Source organism: Dermochelys coriacea, chromosome 9 (assembly GCF_009764565.3).
Source record: "Dermochelys coriacea isolate rDerCor1 chromosome 9, rDerCor1.pri.v4, whole genome shotgun sequence".
Classification (NCBI taxonomy): Eukaryota; Metazoa; Chordata; order Testudines; family Dermochelyidae; genus Dermochelys; species Dermochelys coriacea.
Window position 1 is genome coordinate 22,125,922 of NC_050076.1, and position 16,867 is coordinate 22,142,788.

The window sequence follows — 16,867 nt, forward strand, 5'->3', positions numbered from 1 at the left end:
GAAGTCTTAAAAGAGCAACTCTCCGATGCGGAAATTACAAAAAAAGAAAATCAACCATCTGCTGGTGCAGGAGTGGGCAAACTTTTTGGCCCGAGGGCCATATTGGGGTGGGGAAATTGCATGCAGGGCCATGAATGATGGGCTGGGACAGGGAGTGCGGGGTGTGGGAGGGGGTGCGGTGTGCAGGAAGGGGCTCAGGGCAAGGGGTTGGGGAAGAGGAGGGGTGTGGATTGTATGAGGGGGCTCAGGGAAGGGGGTTGGGGTGCAAGAAGGGATGCACAGTGCGGGGGGGGCTCAGGGCAGTGGTGCAGGAAGGAGTGCGGGGAGGGGGCTCAGGGCAGGGGGTTGGGGTGTAGGAGGGGTGCGGGGTGCAGCAGGGGACTCAGGCGGGATGCGGCAGGGGCTCAGGGCAGGGGGTTGGAGCTCAGGAGGGGTGCGGGCTCCAGCCTGGTGCCAGTTACTTGGGGTGGCTACAGGGTGGCAGTGGCACACACTGGGGCCAAGGCATGCTCCCTCCCAGCCCTGCGCCACTCTGGGAAGCAGCCGGCACCACATCCCTGTGACCCCAGGGGAGCAGAGGGCTCCGTGCTGCCCTTGCCTGTGGGTACCTCCCCTGAAGTTTCTATTGGCCCCATTCCTGGCAAATGGGAGCTTCGGGGGAGGTACCCACAGTCAAGGACAGCACGCGGGGCCCTCTGCCTCTCCTTCCCAGGGGCCACAGGGACGTGGTGCTAGCCACTTCCCAAGCGGCATGGGGCCTGCAGCATGGCAATCCCACAGGCCAGATCCAAAGCCTTGAGAGGCCAGATCCGGCCCACAGGCCATAGTTTGCCCACCCCTGTGCTGCTGGCATCTGGCTCAGATGATGAAAATGAACATGCAGCAGTCCATATTGCTTTGGATTGTTATCGAGCAGAATCAGTCATCAACATGGACATGTCCTCTGGAATAGTGGTTAAAGCATGAAGGGACATATGAACCTTTAGCGCATCTGGCAAGTAAATATCTTGCGATGCTGGCTACAGCAGTGCCATATGAGTGCCTGTTCAGACTTTCAGGTGACATTATAAACAAGAAGCGGGCAGCATTATCTCCCACAAATATGAACACACTTTTTTGTCTGAGCAAGAAGTAGGACTGAGTGGACTTATAGGCTCAACAGTGTTACATTTTTATTTTTGCATGCAGTTATTTTTGTACATAATTCTACATTTGTAAGTTCAACTTTCATGATAGAAGTTGCACTACAGTACTTGCAATGGGGGAATTGAAAAATTATTATTTCTTTTACCATTTTTACAGTGCAAATATTTGTAATAAAAATAAATATAAAGTGAGCACTGTACACTTTGTATTCTGTGTTGTAATTGAAATCAATATATTTGAAAATGCAGAAAACATCCAAAAGTATTTAAATAAGTAGTATTTTATTATTGTTTAAGCAGCGAGGTAATCACGATTAATTTTTTTAATCGCTTGACAGCCCAAACTTACAGTATAGTACCTATAGTACTATAAGGTAAGCAACTTCCTTATACTGTTCAGTGCATACTTTGAATAAACTTTTTTCTTATTTCAAGTAGTCTTTCCTTCTTGTCTCTTCTGTCTATCAAAAACATTTTTTTGTGGTGCCAGTAGCTTCCCTTCCTTTTCTTGCATCTTTTTACCTCTCACACACTAATACTGTTACATTTTAACTTTTTATGTATGTTGTTTTCTTTCCTAGGTGGCATATCTAATTCAACAAAATGTAATTCCTCCCTTTTGCAACTTGTTAACAGTAAAAGATGCTCAAGTTGTACAAGTAGTGCTGGATGGACTAAGTAATATATTAAAAATGGCTGAAGATGAAGCAGAGACCATAGCCAATCTTATAGAAGAGTGTGGAGGTATGATTTTTTTGAATAACTAGTTGGTGTTACCGTTATAACTAATGGTTTGAACATTAACCACAAATATACTCATGGACTTCGCCGTTTATTACATCTTTGTCTTATTTTTTGTTTAACTGTTTGTATCAAATCTCAGTGTAAGGTTCACTTGCTTAGTGATTTGAGATATTTTAACAAACTTTTCTATTTGAAGAAACCTTAAATTGAATATATGTAGTGTATATGACCTAACTAGAAAAATATATTTCACAAATTAGTACATGGAGGGTACCTTTACCTCACAGGCTGCAAACTGAATCAGACTTGATCAAATTATGCCCAGATAAATTTTAAAACAAAATATTACATGGTAATTTTGTTAATGGCTTTCAGGCATGTTTTTATTTTTTTAAATTGTTAAACACTTAAACAGCTGCCATCCAGTTGGAGCTCTCTTTGAGGAAAATAAACCATTTTAGTATTAAATGTTTAATTCAGTTACCACTACAAGTTCTATGGAAAACTCCTATGTTGCAGGTAACTTCATTGAGATAAGAGAGTGGTGCTCCTTAAAATAAGAAATGCAAAGTCCATGGATGTATAGTATGAATAGATGAAGTTCAGGAGGGAACATACTAAAGTGAGAGGCATTTGAGTAACTATATATTATGTTTAAATAAAATAAACTCTCAAACTTCTTGATATATTTAGTTAGGTTGTGCTTCTATCTGCTGGATGGATAGATAGATACATATTGGATATACTCTACACAGCGGTAGTACAGTCTAATTGTCTAGGTAATCACCATAGTATCTGAGCACCTCAAACTTCAATCAGTTTTTATTTTCCCTACATCTCTGGGAAACTTTTACAGTTAGAGAACTGAGGCACAGAGTGACTTGCCAAAAGTCACACAGGAAGTCTGTGACAGAGTTGGTAATTAAACCAGATTCTCAGTTTCAATCGAGTGATTTAACTGACTCTTTTGTAAGGCAGTGTAAAACTCTGTTACTTTTTTCTTCATTTACTACTTGTTTGATAAGTATGATTAGTAGGACACATCTCAGGCTTTTTCTTTTATATCTGACATAATTCTGCCATTAAGGACTTGTCTACACATGTTAAAGTGGATTAAACTAAATCGGAACAAATGTATTCCAGAGTAAGTATGCACACATGCAGCTAATCGGGAACAATTCCATGGGGAGACAAGCATATATATTGAATACTATGGAGATATGGTAGCCACATGAGGGAGAAACTGCCTTTTGCCACTCAGTAGATAAAATGGCAAAAAAAATTTTGCTAAGGCAGAGTTAAGCTGCCCAGTGGGAGTTCATGTTCTTGCAGAACATTTAGTTCAGCAGACTTCAGAAAACCAGTAAATATGGAGTTATGATACATGCTCATGTAACCTTGACTCTGGTCCCTTGGAGCTGGGAATAACCACTGGGATTTATCTGCATACTCTGCAGCTGCATTCAGTTTGTGAGTTGTAGCTGTGTTGACTGACTGGTTTAACTGTGGAGGCAATAGGTGGGACAGGTTGGAAAGGGTGTGTTTGAGCTGACGAGTTGGATTAGTTTGAGAGGCCTCACAGAGCTGTGATTGTCATATAAGGAGATCAAAGTTTGCATTCACCTTGTGTATGAGAAACGGAAAGGGCAGAATGTAAACCCTGAGGGGCTAGCTATATCATTTTATTTCAAAATTATGATAGGTTGTCTGAGGGTACATCTACCCTGGAATAAAAGACCCAAGGCATGGCTGCAGCTGGCCCAGGTCAGCTGACTCAGGCTTGAGCTGCAGAGCTAAAAATTTCAGTGTAGATGTTCGGGCTCAGGGACCCTCCCCACTTGTGGAATCCAAGGGCTCGGGCTCCAGGCTAAGCCCAAACATCTATACAGAAATTTTACAGCCCTGCACCAGCGACTCAGGCCAGCCACAGGTGTTTAAGTACTTTGTAGATGTACCATTTAGTAGCAAGGCGCTACGGGGTGGGGAGAATCTTTACACGGGGATTATCAGCAGTCAGGTGGGTTATGAGAGCAGTCTGTGGGCTTACTGATGGGTAAGGACAAGTATAGATTTAGGTGTATCCTGTGAGTAAGTATAAAGTGGTTGTTAAATTTCACAAGTGTGGTACTCTGTCAGGAGTATAGGCTAAGTATTTTACTATAGGGCAGGGTAGTTCCTTTCCTATAGAGTGAAAAGGCAGGGTGCAAATGTGTTTTGGGGCATCACTTTAAGAGGGGTAGTTAAGGTACGCTCCCACATAACCTTAACTCTTTTTTTTTTTTTTTTCGGGCTTTGTGACGTTTGGGCTCTTTGAGTAATTGCACATCATATCCATTGTAGGTGTGTTCTTTTTCCCCTCAGTAGTATCCATTGGGGTGCCCTCTGCCGCATGCCGTTGTATGCTGGTATAAAAGAGCAGAGCTATCCCCATCCAGTTCCATCTTATCACCAGTGATGGTTGGTGCAAATGCAGACTTGATTAATACAAGTACTTCTCTCGTTCTTCTTTGTATATAGTTAGGTATAGTAAGTTGGGGGGTTTTTTAGTCAATTTTTGATGATTTTACAGCTAGGTTTCCATTTTTTGGTTTCTTTTTTGATCGTTTGTCCTCTTTCACTGCTGGTACTGGAATGATACCTTGCTCACCGACATTTAAGTCCTGCAAGATTTCTGCAAATCCTGTTCCAGTCAGCTACCTGTATCAGTCCTGCCTGAAAGCTTAGGAGAATCCCACATCAGCGACACATATTTTATCTGTAAAAGTTTCAAACCCCACTCAAAAAGAGATAGGGAGGCATGGCTTAAGTTCTTGCTTATGGAAGCAGCACTTCAGCCCCCATCAGAGGGGGTCACAGGAATAAAGTGCCCCAAGTACTTCATCTTCAGTACGGAGCACCCCAACAGATGTCTGCAGTTCCTCAGTCCCATTCCCCTGTACCAAAAAAAAAATCAGACCTTTCTCAGGTTCCACCTCTTGCTCTTCTGCATTGGTACTGAAGCACGACCGAGGCAGATGCTCCACAAAGCGTTTGGGAGAGAGGCCATCCCTGGAAAGCTCGTCACCTCCCAAGGAGGTCTCACTGCCTCCAGACTCTGTGCTATGTTTGTTAAGGCCATTCCTTCAAGGACACTTGCAGACCCAACAGCCGGTGCCAGTCCCAATCACCCTGGCAGCACATGCAGATGCAGAAGACTTGCTTAGCCTCTTAGTGCTGGTATTGCTGACAGCAGAAGGCTCGCAGCCGATGCCAGTGCCTGCAGCTTATACCTCACCATATCTAGATCCTGCAATACCATTACTCAAACCTCTGTTGAAGCCTGTCTTGTTGAGAGGAGAGCCTCCTATGATTTTTGCAGTACTGCTATCACTGGGCTCAGACTGTCTATCAGACCCATCTGCATCGACCACTACTTTGCCTCAGACATTTGACTCTTCTTTGGACACAGAAGTGAAGTCCTCTCTATCTTGTCCCGGACACTACATCTCCCATCAGAGTTGTTGGGACCATGGGCTATCCAGCAACCCCAGCACTGGGCCCCGGCTTATATCAATGGCCATTGTGGCACTGTGGAGCCTTCCTCTCCAGCCAGGTCCTCCCCTCAACATTCTCGGACACAGTCATGGAGGGTGCACCAGAGACACCAGAACAGAGAGCACCATCCCCTGGTACCAAGACTGGTTCCAGGCAGCCTCTCCACCACAAGTTATGGACCAGCCACCATCTCGGATGAGAGAGGCTCATCCCATCTAGTCACCTCTTCCAAATAGGCATTTTGATGGGATATTCAAGGACCGTGTACTAGCTACCTTAGTTCTATCTGTTCCCCATCTTTTATTTACCAGTCCCTTACCTCACTTCTTAAGTGCATGGGCCCACAAATTGTCAGATTGGTGGGTCTTAAGCGTGGTAGAATGGGCGTGTACCATCTAGTTTATTTCTACCCTTCCCCTGTCCCTCTTCAGGAATCACTCTCTGATGAGATTGCCCTTCAGCCGGAGGTCCAGTGTCATCTTCAGGCAGGGTCCACAGAGGAAGTTCCATTATTCCTCAGGGGACAAGACTTCTATTCCCTCCACTTCCTGATCCCCAGAGCAAAAGGGGGTTTCAGGCCTATTTTAAATCCAAGAGAGCAGCTTACCTTTCCGGTAAAGAGAACATGGTAGCAGATCAGCTGAGCAGATCCTTCTTCAATCAACTTAACCAGTCATTACATCCAGAGATAACAAAGTCCATCTTCCATCTGTGGGGAACTCCCCAAGTGGATCTGTTTTGCAACAAGAACCAACAGAAAATGCCCTCAGCTCTGTTCCTAGAGAGGGCTCAGCCAAGGCTCACTGACAGATGCCTTTCTCCTATCCTGGAAGCATTTCTTTCCATACACCTTCCCTTCAGTTCCTTTACTGCCCAGAATAGTATTCAAAATAAAACAAGACCATGCTCACCTCATTCTTGTAGCACCAAATGGCCTTGTCAACATTGATACTTGACAACTTCTCTAACCCTTCCGTTAGATCTAGACTTAATCCCAGGGGACCATGGACATCTGCTCCTTCCCAAGCTCTCCATCTAGCAGTGTGGCTGCTTCATGGCTGGAACCTTTTGAAAAATCCTGCTTGAAGGATGTCCAAAATGTGCTTCTGAATACCAGAAATCTCTTGACTAGAAACACTTGGCCAGGTAAGTGAAAGTTCTTCTCCGTTTGGTATTGTAGGAAAGGTGTATCTCCAAAGCGAGCACTCCCCACACCCCCAAGTGGCATAAGTTTGCCAACGTAAGTGGTAATGTAGATATGGCCTACTTTTTTTGTCATTTAATTTCTGGGAGTGGGATTACAGAAAGAAAACTTGTTAGTAGAAGTCATTGTTTCCTACATACTAACTACAAGTGGACTACTGATCCTTGGCTAGTCTGAGTTTCCCCTCACGTTTCCCTCCCCTACTCCTGTAGTCTCTCTAGGTTTAACACAGAGCTCTACACATCCATCTGCAGCATAGAAGGCGCAGAGGTGTGAAGTGGCCCATTCATCTCAATGTGATGGTCTCATCTGAATGAGAACACCAGAAGGCAGGGTGGATTTGATTTAAATTAAATTGCTTTGAATCATTTAAATCACTAGTCAGGAAGACTTGATTTAATCATGGATTTCTACATAAAAGTGCATTCTTGTTGGTTGTTATAACCTTAATACATATTCTTCACAACTCAGAGATAGATGTAGGTTTCAGTTTTAGAAGGTACACACTATACATTTTTGAAAACTTTTCAGATTAGTTTTACAGCTATATCAGAAAATGAATGCTTGGTTATTTCATTTACCAAAGGTAATTGAAGCAGATATTTATGAAGTCATTAGGAGGTGAACTATCTCCAATTCAATATGTGGTGGATTTTCTTGCCATGCTGTATTTGGATGAGAACATCACCAGACAGAGATTTTTAAATTATTGTATTTAACTAAAACAACATTATGTATTCTGGATTATTTTCTTCGACAAACATATAATATTTTAACAGAACAAGGATATGAATTTTTGAATTTAGTTAAACATGCGGGGTTTTTTTGTTTGAATTGTTTTAACTAAAATAGTTAAATGAAATAATTAAAAAAAAATTTAAATCAACTATGTCAGCCAGGTCAACATGAGACACTTAAGATATTGGCTTCTGCAGTTAATTTAATCGTCTTCACCTATGTGTTCCTGTTTGTTCATAATCTGGAAAAGAAAAACAAGCTTTCCTGCTTTTTCAGGTCCCAAACGATTTCTCAATGTGGAATGAATTAGTCCAAAGGAAGACAATATATTCTTTCTCCACTGGCAGAAGAAGTTACTGCTGTTAAAAGTGAGATTATCACTTCAATAGTCTCTGAATCCAAGTGCTTAAGTGACTTCCACCAGTTCACTGGTGTGTCTTTCTTTAAAACATCATCAGCAAACATATATTTCTAGAATGGTTCACCTTTAGCTCTGAAGTTTATTGTAGTTGGCGTTATGGAGGGATGATAGCTGGATGTCCATGTCATAGCCAACTCCTCTTCTTCAGCAATTAAGTTTTGACCCTGGTACCGAGTATTAGAATATATGCAAGAAAACGAGCTGGAGATAGTGCTGGTCCTGTTCGTTTTTTTAATGCTTGTAATTTAACTCTGTCATTGCATATTTCTCTTTTTAAGTTCTCACTCAGTTCCTTCCAAATTTCAGCAGCGTCAGCAATAGAACAGCTATTTCCCTGCATTTTGTTCAAGCCTACAGAAATAGGCTTCAGGTTACTCAGCATGTGTTCAACATTTCTCTTAAGCCCCATGTTGAGAACTTTGGCTGTGACAATGTGAAACAAAATAGTGAAAAAATAGATGGCAAACTGTCATCAGATTAGGCCAGTTCTTGATATAGTGCTCAAAACAGTCCACTACTGAGTTCCATCGCTCGTCTTGTGAGAGTGTTAGCTTGGTTCCTCCCACTTTTTTCAGAGCAGCTGCTGCAAAGTGGTTGTTATGGAAGTATTTTGCAATTTCATCAACATTAGCCTTTATTTCTGGAACACTGAAGTCTTTGGCTAGGAGGTGCATCAAATGAACACTGCAACTGTGTGTTATTAGCTTTGGACTCTCTCTCTTCTAAATTTCTTCCTATCTTGGATACATTTACAGCATTGTCTGTGACCAAGCTACTAGCAAGTACTACACATTGGAATTTTTTTTTCAGTTTGTTATAGCTTTTACTGCTGCTACTTATTCTGCTCTGTGTGCATTTCCTGATATATCAATTGTTTCTGTAAGGAAGACATTCCCTTCTGTTGTCACACAAGCACATACAACAGGATCATTGTGGACATTGCTTCACCCATCAAGACTCAGGTTAACAATTTCACCCTTTAGACCTTTTGCACACTGCTCAATTTCTTTTTCATACCCTTTATCCAGCAATTTGCCTGCGACATCTGCTCTGTTGTGTGGACTGTATCCTGGTCTTAATGACTGAAACATGTTGTTAAAGTGTGGGTTCTCAATCATTGGGAAAGAGTTTGTTCCATAAACAAATGGGGCAATGTTACATCAATTACCTCTTTTTCTAATCTGCTGGTTCTCATAACAAACTTATCTATGGTGGTTTCTGGATGATGGAGATATTTTTCCTTTTTGCTACAGGTGATATACTGTGGCTATGTGACATACGTGACTGAAACACTATCATTGGCAGATAACTCTGAAACTATAGAAAATGATGGTGATCTTGAAGGTGGATAGTCTTCAGAACCCTATATGTTGAGGATGGATTCTCCTAAACAAAATAAGTCAATGCAGTTATTTAATTATTATTACCATACTGCTCTTTTATTATTACTCATTGCATTCACTGACACTCCGTACTACTTTAAAGGTGAAAGTATAAAAGGAAGATCTGCCTATTTCAGCTATTTATTTTTTATCACAACTGCATCTAAAATGGTAGTACCATCGAGTAACAACTATATTTTTTTCTTCAAGCATAAGAATTCAAGAGTAGTTCAGAAGGAAGACAGGCAGTCCTTAAGAAAAGTATGGAATAAGAAAGTTTACTAACCTGAAGATCCTGAATGTTCAGACATGTTCCTTTCATCATCTTCAACGCAGCTTCCTCCTGAGAAGGAACACTTCTTATAATGTTTCATTCAGGCAACCAGGCCTTGCATTTCTTTGTTGCCCTGTTTTGCATTTTGCACGCATGCCTGTCTAACCCACAGGTAGAGGAACTTCATTAAAATATTCCCAAACTGGATCTCTTTTACGGCCTGCTGCCATTATAGGTTTTCCCTTCTAGTGAGAGAATGGTATGGTAGATCTCAAATCAATGAAGGCTACACTCAGAAAGACCTCAAGACGCTGCTCAAACAGTTTCACTTTTGTTTCTACTGCCTATCCCTCACTTCTCAAATTTATCTCCAGACGATTTCTCCTTGTCCAGATCTATTCCACCCCCAACAATCTTCCATTCATTGAACTTTTTGAAACTTTGCACTTTTAGAGAAAGATAAGGGATTGACTTTGTGTACACAAATTTGCAGAGGGACAATAGAGTTGAAGTGTGTTTTCTCACCTCTATTTATTTTATTTATTTATTTAAATTTATTTATTTATTTATTTTTAAAAAATTTTGCTGTTATCTTTGGAGACACAAGTCCACCATTTGAGAACTCCAAAACTGATCATCTCTGATGGTATCTTCTAGGCTGAGCACTAAGTCCCATTGGGTATATAGAAAGATTAACCTAAATCTATATAGAAGCCCCTGGAACACCATAAGATTGGATCCCTAATCCATCAACTATTGGAACTCATTTATAAAGCTTTTCTTAAGAATTACGTGACTATATTGTCTCATACTATAGAATTAGAATTTATAATCCTTATTCCATTATGAGATCTGAGCTATAATGTATCTTTAGATATGTTTTTTCCTCAAAAAGCATTTTGTCAAAAAAAATCTTTTTTTTAAATCATTGATTTCTTTATCCATCTTGCTGAAGGAGATGAATATAGCATCTCTGAAAAATGAAATGTGTGAACTGCTCCATTCATGTCAGTGGGTGTTCTCATCTCCCCTTCACTGTCCGGGAGAGTTTTTGATATGGGTCAAGCATGCCCATTCTTGTCTCCTCACACCAGTGTCAGTAGTGTGTTCTTGGTACATGCTTCAAACATACCTGTTCTAAACTCCCCGTACAGAGGGCAGATCTTCCCCAGATACTGGCTCAGGTGGGGTGGCAGTAGGGAGTGAGGCTTGACCCTCAAATAAGGCAAGTTCTGTTCCAGAACCCGGCTCACAGAAAGTGTGCGGTTAGACCCCTATAATTTGGCAGGTACCTTCCCTCCCCCTCCCCAAGATCCCAGCTCACATGGTGGAAGGGAGCGGGGCTCAGATCCCACCCCTGAAAGACAAGCTCCCTCCAGAAACTGGGGCACATGGGGGGGTCAGACCCCCATAGATGGCCAGGAATCCCCCAGATCCTGGTGCACATAAAGTGAGGCAGAGAGCGGAGCTCAGACACTTCCAGAGAGACATGTGCGTTCATCCCAGCTCACCGGGTGGGTCAGGGAGACTGTCTCAGACCTCCTAGATAGGCAAGAGGCCCCAGATCCTGGCACACATGGTGGGATAAGGATCTGGGGGATCTGAGCCCCTCTCTCTATGCACATGTACACTGAAGGGGTGAATGTGGGGCCCTGTCCCTATTCTCCCCCAGCTCCCTGCCACTTATCCTCATGGGTCCTTCACCAGATCCCCCAATACCTCTAATGTCCCCTATCACCATTTATCCTGGCCCCTTGATGCAGTCCCAAAACCTTGACTGCTCTTCCACTCCCCATTGCACCATCCCCTAAAATGCCCTTCTCCTGCAGGCAGCTGTTCACAGGTCTAATTTTTTAATAATATTTTGATTATATCCTTCAAAATAAACAAATATGCCAGCCAACCTTTTCCCAGTTTCTGCTCAAGGTGGGGTTTGAATTGAGGTTGGCTGAGTTGGTCAGATTTGAATAACTATTACTACTTATCCCCTTAAACCATCTAGCTGGTCTAAAATTTTGAGGTCTAGCAGTCCTGTTAACTTATCTGGCTGCACATGCTCACTATAATTAAGGCTACATTTTAGTCACGGGCAATTTTAGTAAAAGTCACAGGCAGTAAACAAAAATTAACGGCCTGTGACCTGTCCATGATTTTTACTGTATACCTCTGACTAAAACTTGGGGGGAGGGGTGGCCCGGGGGGTACCACAGGTGCACAGGGGGTGCCACGGATGCTTGAGGGTTGGCGGGGCTGGGGCTGGGGCTGGGAACCTCTGCCAATGGGAGCTACAGGGGTGGTGCCTGCCGGCAGAGGCAGCACATGGAGCTAGGAGCTGTGGGAAGGGAGTTCCTGTAGCCCTTCCAGGGAGCCCGTCCTGGGTAAGCACTGCCCTGCACTCCAGCCCTGAGTACCCCCACACCCAAACTCTTGCTGTTGGGGGGGGTGGGCAAGACTGCCCCAGCAGCAGCTGGTGTGCCTGGCCCAAGGGCTGCCTGAACTGCTCAGGCGACCTCTGGGCCTGGCACACTAGCCGTTGCAGAGGTCACAGAAAGTCGTGGAATCTGTGACAAACAAGGATCCTTAACTGTAGGATTAGGCACATGAATAGGTCCTGAAGAAGAGCTCTATGGAGCTCAGAAGCTTTTCTCATGAACGGAAGTTGGTCCAATAAAAGTTATTACCTCACCCACCATGTCTCGCTCTCATACTTAACTTTGGAATTTGGTTTTGTTATGGATTTACTGACTTTCATCATGAATATTTCAAAGCAGTAAAGAATATGATTCAACTATCCGCTAAAAGCATTAAAAGAAACCTCAATTTTATCTTGATACCAGAGCACACAAAACCCTTTTGACGTTTCCTGTGACTTCTATGTAGTTATACCTTAAAGCGAATTGTCCTTTTAGGATTCCCAGTAAAGCAGGGTGCATACTACAGAAATGATTATCTTCCATGTAGATTAATTTTGTGAAATGCAATTGGAAAATACTATGTCCAGTTCATGCCAGTGACTCTCGTTTTAAAATTTACTTATTTGCACTGGTATTTGAGGTGCCTTTGTAGCTAAGATGAACAAAGTGAAGTTTGAGTACGAACTGTTGAACCCAAATCATTTATTTAAAATAATGAAAAAAAAAAAGTACTTGATAATTCACTGTATAGCACATAAGAACCATTAACTTAGAACTTGTATTATCATGATGTGTATGGAGCAGGTTGTGCTTGGCTGTCAAATATAATACAGCAGAACCCCATTTATCCAATCTAATTGGAACCTGGACCAGATCTGATCATCAAAAATCCAGAGAATGGAAAAGTGTGTTGCTGCAGCAGCACCTATTGGTCACAAAAGAGATCGCCCACTTCTGGCCCTGGAGTCCTGTTCAGTTAATGCAGAAAGCCTAATAGAGGGTCAGATAAATGAGATTCTAATTCTACTGTATTTTAATGCTTAATTTAATTCCATCTCTTAAATATTTCTTAAAGGGCTGGAGAAAATTGAACAGCTACAAAATCATGAAAATGAAGACATCTACAAACTGGCTTATGAGATCATTGATCAGTTCTTCTCTTCAGATGATGTAAGTATGTAGTAGCAGGGTAATCTATTCTGCTTTCAATCATATTTAATCTTTTCTTACAAACATGGTTAAGGATAATTACAACAGTTCTTAAATCTCTGTGAGCGCTATAGCATTATTTGTGGTTGTCTCTGAGTAACATACTGTCAGGTTGTGCAGTTTTATTATTTTGCTACCAAAGAACATACTCCCAAAGCTGCAATATTCTTTCAGGTGATACAACTAAATGATTCATGCTCTAAAACAAAACATCTTACTGAAAGTATAATCTTTTTTGTCTTTATCAATAAAATAGACTAAAAAGAAAGACATTAATATTGACATCAAGAAAAACTAAATTGGTAGCACCAAATTAGCTGGCTCTATAACTTCAAAAATCCCTGTTTAACTTTATTCAGCAGCCATTTAAAAAGTGAAATCACAGGATGAAATTACAGAGTAGAGTATATGAAATGTCTAATACCTCATATAACAAAAACCAGTACATGAACACTGTTTAATCCAGATTCATTTGGACAGCCAAAGTAATACTAACTTACACACACACACACATGCTAAAACAGCATTAGAACTTCAAAAATACCAAAGGCATTGCTGGGTAGTTCAGTCATCTTGAGAATAGTCTGGTGGTGGTCTCATTTTAGAAGTATTCAAATACGTGCCGCTGTCTGTATGTCCATACTACTATTTTTAGTGTGCTAACTGAAGCAGAACTAGCACATCTATCTACCCGGGTTGCCCCCTCAATTTTGATTCTTCTTTTCTTGTCCGAATAGTGTTGCTACACCCTCTCTGTCATTCAGTTTGTAATTCATATTTGAATTCATAAAGTGCTTCGGGGTGATTCAGGGTGAAAGGTATGTAAATATAGTATTGCTGATTGTGAGCCATATGGTGTCAGACTACTACAAGTAGGCTACATCAGCATCTATAGTTTAGCTTTATCTATTGTTTAAAAAAACTCATCTAGTCTTATAAGCATGAGAATCGTTCTGTGATGTAAAACTTGTTTCAACTAGTGTTTGTCTTCTCTGCACCCATTAAAAGTACTTTTTTGGTGTGTTGTTTTTTTATAGATTGATGAAGATCCTAGCCTTGTTCCAGAGGCAATACAAGGTGGAACATTTGGTTTCAATTCATCTGCCAATGTACCAGCAGAAGGGTTCCAGTTTTAGAGTGATATTTTGGTGGTTAGATACAATGCAGCACTGAATAAAAAATGGTTTGACCCATCAATCTTGGCTTATGGGATCCGCTGCTGCATTAAATCGGGAAAGAAAATGTGAAGATTTCATTTGGAATCACAGAAAAGCCCAAATGAAGTCAAGATGGCGAGTGGGTGCGAGTGAGAATGAGTGGCAAAATGTAATGAAAAACTTCACTGAATGCTTATTTAGGTTGTTCAAAGAAAAAGGGCTACAGGTCAAAGATCTTCAGTGCCTGAGAAGGAACAATGACTTACTAGAGCAATTGGGGGGGAAAATGCAGTACTATTATCATCAAGCTTTGTAAGCATAAAAGAGAATAGGATGCCCATATAAGTCCAAGGAGAATGAGCCCAGGCCTTGCTATGAAGCACTGTGTGAATGGACAACATTGAATGAATGTCTGGACTCAGCTGTGGAGCCAGGCTCATGTTTCAAACCTGGGGCTCTTCACTCATGAAGCAGACTCCTAGTCCTGGAGTGGCGTGTGTACGAGAGTATGGTTGTGATGCTGTATGTGAACGCATGCAAGCTTGATTCGCCTTCAGGGGGCTGATAATAAACCTAGTAAATTATCAAAATGAGTTCATAAGTGTTAACTTACACTGGACACACACATAAAGACCGGTTTAGCAGCAGACTCTGGTTTACTCCTGCAGCCTGTTTTGTTTTATTTTTTCCCTGTTTCTTTTAGTTATTTTTAATTTCTTTCCTGTATGGCTTATTATTAGTTGCTTGTAAAGTCAGAATTTTCAGGAAGGCTTCCCTGTGCATTTGCACCAGATGAATGTTTGATGTTATGAAAAGCTTTCCATATCATCAAAACAAATTTGTGTAGATTTTTGCATGAAAAAACATACATTTCCCTCCAAATAGACTGTGTTGCAGTACATAAGTTGCCATAATAGTAGAAAACAGTAAAATGTGGTAATAAATTCATCATCCTTTTCATTTTCAAAGATAACATAATGATCTCTTTGCATGTGGTAATCTACAGCATAGCTCATTTTTAGATTTTGTTGAGTCCTGTAACCAAATGTTTCTTTTGTGGTAGAATACTGTGCTGTTCAATGTTACTTGTTTTCAAACTTTGTTTTCTATGAAAATGATATGGAAACTTCTAAAAATGAAATTTGGTGCATATGTACTGCTGAATAAAGACCGAAGAAGAGGTGTGAATAGATGTACAAATCCAAGTCCTGGTTTGAATACCTTTAATAATATGCCTAATCTGTCCAATTGTTTTAGACTCTTTTTATCTTAGATGTAGGCAGCCATGAACAATCTATTTTGAGCCACTTTAGAGAGAAAACTTTGTATTTTTAAAACTTGCATAAAAAACATGCAAGTGTTTTTATAATTGGAGTAATGCCTCAGTTTTGAGGTTCTGCACACTAAATTAAAGGTGACATTACAAATTTATACAAAAAGGAGAACTCTTTATAAGGTGGCTCATTGTAGGAAATGCTGTGCCTTCCCCTTTGAGCACAAGTGTTGCATGAACAACAGTTTGCTATAATAAAACATACCGGATTAGTCACCATTAGCATCTATATCTACCTTGTGTTTTAAAATCAACTGGTAATTCTGAAACACTGTAGAATGGATAAAGATTATTTTGTGATCATAACTCTTTGTTGGACTAGAGTATTTTTACAGCATTCCTTGTCATCAGAAACATGGTTAAAGTTTAAAACTAGAAGCAGCAGAAAACTAGCTTGTGAAATTTATCTAAGTAGAGTGCAGGCTAGGCTGTCTTGGGGAAATAAACGTTAAATCTTTAAAACAATGTTGTATTATTTGGTGTGTGTCTTTTTGTATAAACTCAGATTGTAGTGAAGAAGTTAAAAAGCATTTGTGTACAAAGCAGGCAAAAAATGGTTAGTTTAACAAAATGTTCATATAAACTGTTACTTCCATACCCTTTTAACCCTTTAATGTGTTTCAGACATACCTCTCAACCTGCCAAAGGCCCAAATATGGGATGCAATATGAGAGACAGACCCAAAGAGAAGAATATGAACTGTTATTCATGTAGGGAATTTAAGACTGTAAATTAGCTTTCTACAACTTCACTTCCCTATTTCTTTATATCTAATAAAAAATAATATGCAATAATAAGTGAGAAAACACAATTTCTATAGAACATATAAATAGGTTCAGGACTAAAATGAGTGATGCTTGAAATGAGGGACATTTCAGAGGAAGTTATGGCTTCAGAACCGACATGAGAGTTGATTACTTTCATGCATTATGTAAATCATAGAGTACACTGGACCCTCACTAGAATGCAGGATTTGGATCCATGCATGGTACTGTATTAATGCGGGAACCGCGTTAAAATGAATTTCAGTTAAAGTAATTAAATTTGGGATCCATGGCTGCAACCGCGTTATATGTGAATTTGCACTATATAGATGCGCATTCTAGCAAGGGTCCGGTGTATATTAAGTATGTAATTCCATCAGATGTTTTGCTAATATTGAACAAAATTGCATCTTAAGTAATTATGTTCCACCTATATTATCTCTTTTTACTTTCAATTGCATACCTAAATCTCCCCAAAAAACACAATTCACTTGTGAGTTTTCATACAGTTCTTTTCACAAGTAGCTCTAAAATGCTTTACAAAATAA

General features: G+C 40.7%; 1 protein-coding gene across 3 annotated transcripts in view; it reads left to right on the forward strand.

Annotated features, from left to right (window-relative positions):
- The window catches only part of KPNA4 (karyopherin subunit alpha 4), a 62,195-nt gene extending 46,175 nt beyond the window's left edge, over positions 1-16,020 (forward strand). For all 3 annotated transcript variants that reach the window (XM_038415815.2, XM_038415817.2, XM_043492374.1), the window contains 3 exons: positions 1,727-1,889; positions 12,932-13,026; positions 14,103-16,020. In XM_038415815.2, coding sequence (XP_038271743.1) covers positions 1,727-1,889; positions 12,932-13,026; positions 14,103-14,201 — 357 coding nt within the window. In that variant the 3' untranslated portion in view covers positions 14,202-16,020. The remainder of the gene's footprint in view (positions 1-1,726; positions 1,890-12,931; positions 13,027-14,102) is intronic.
- Positions 16,021-16,867: the final 847 nt, after the last annotated feature.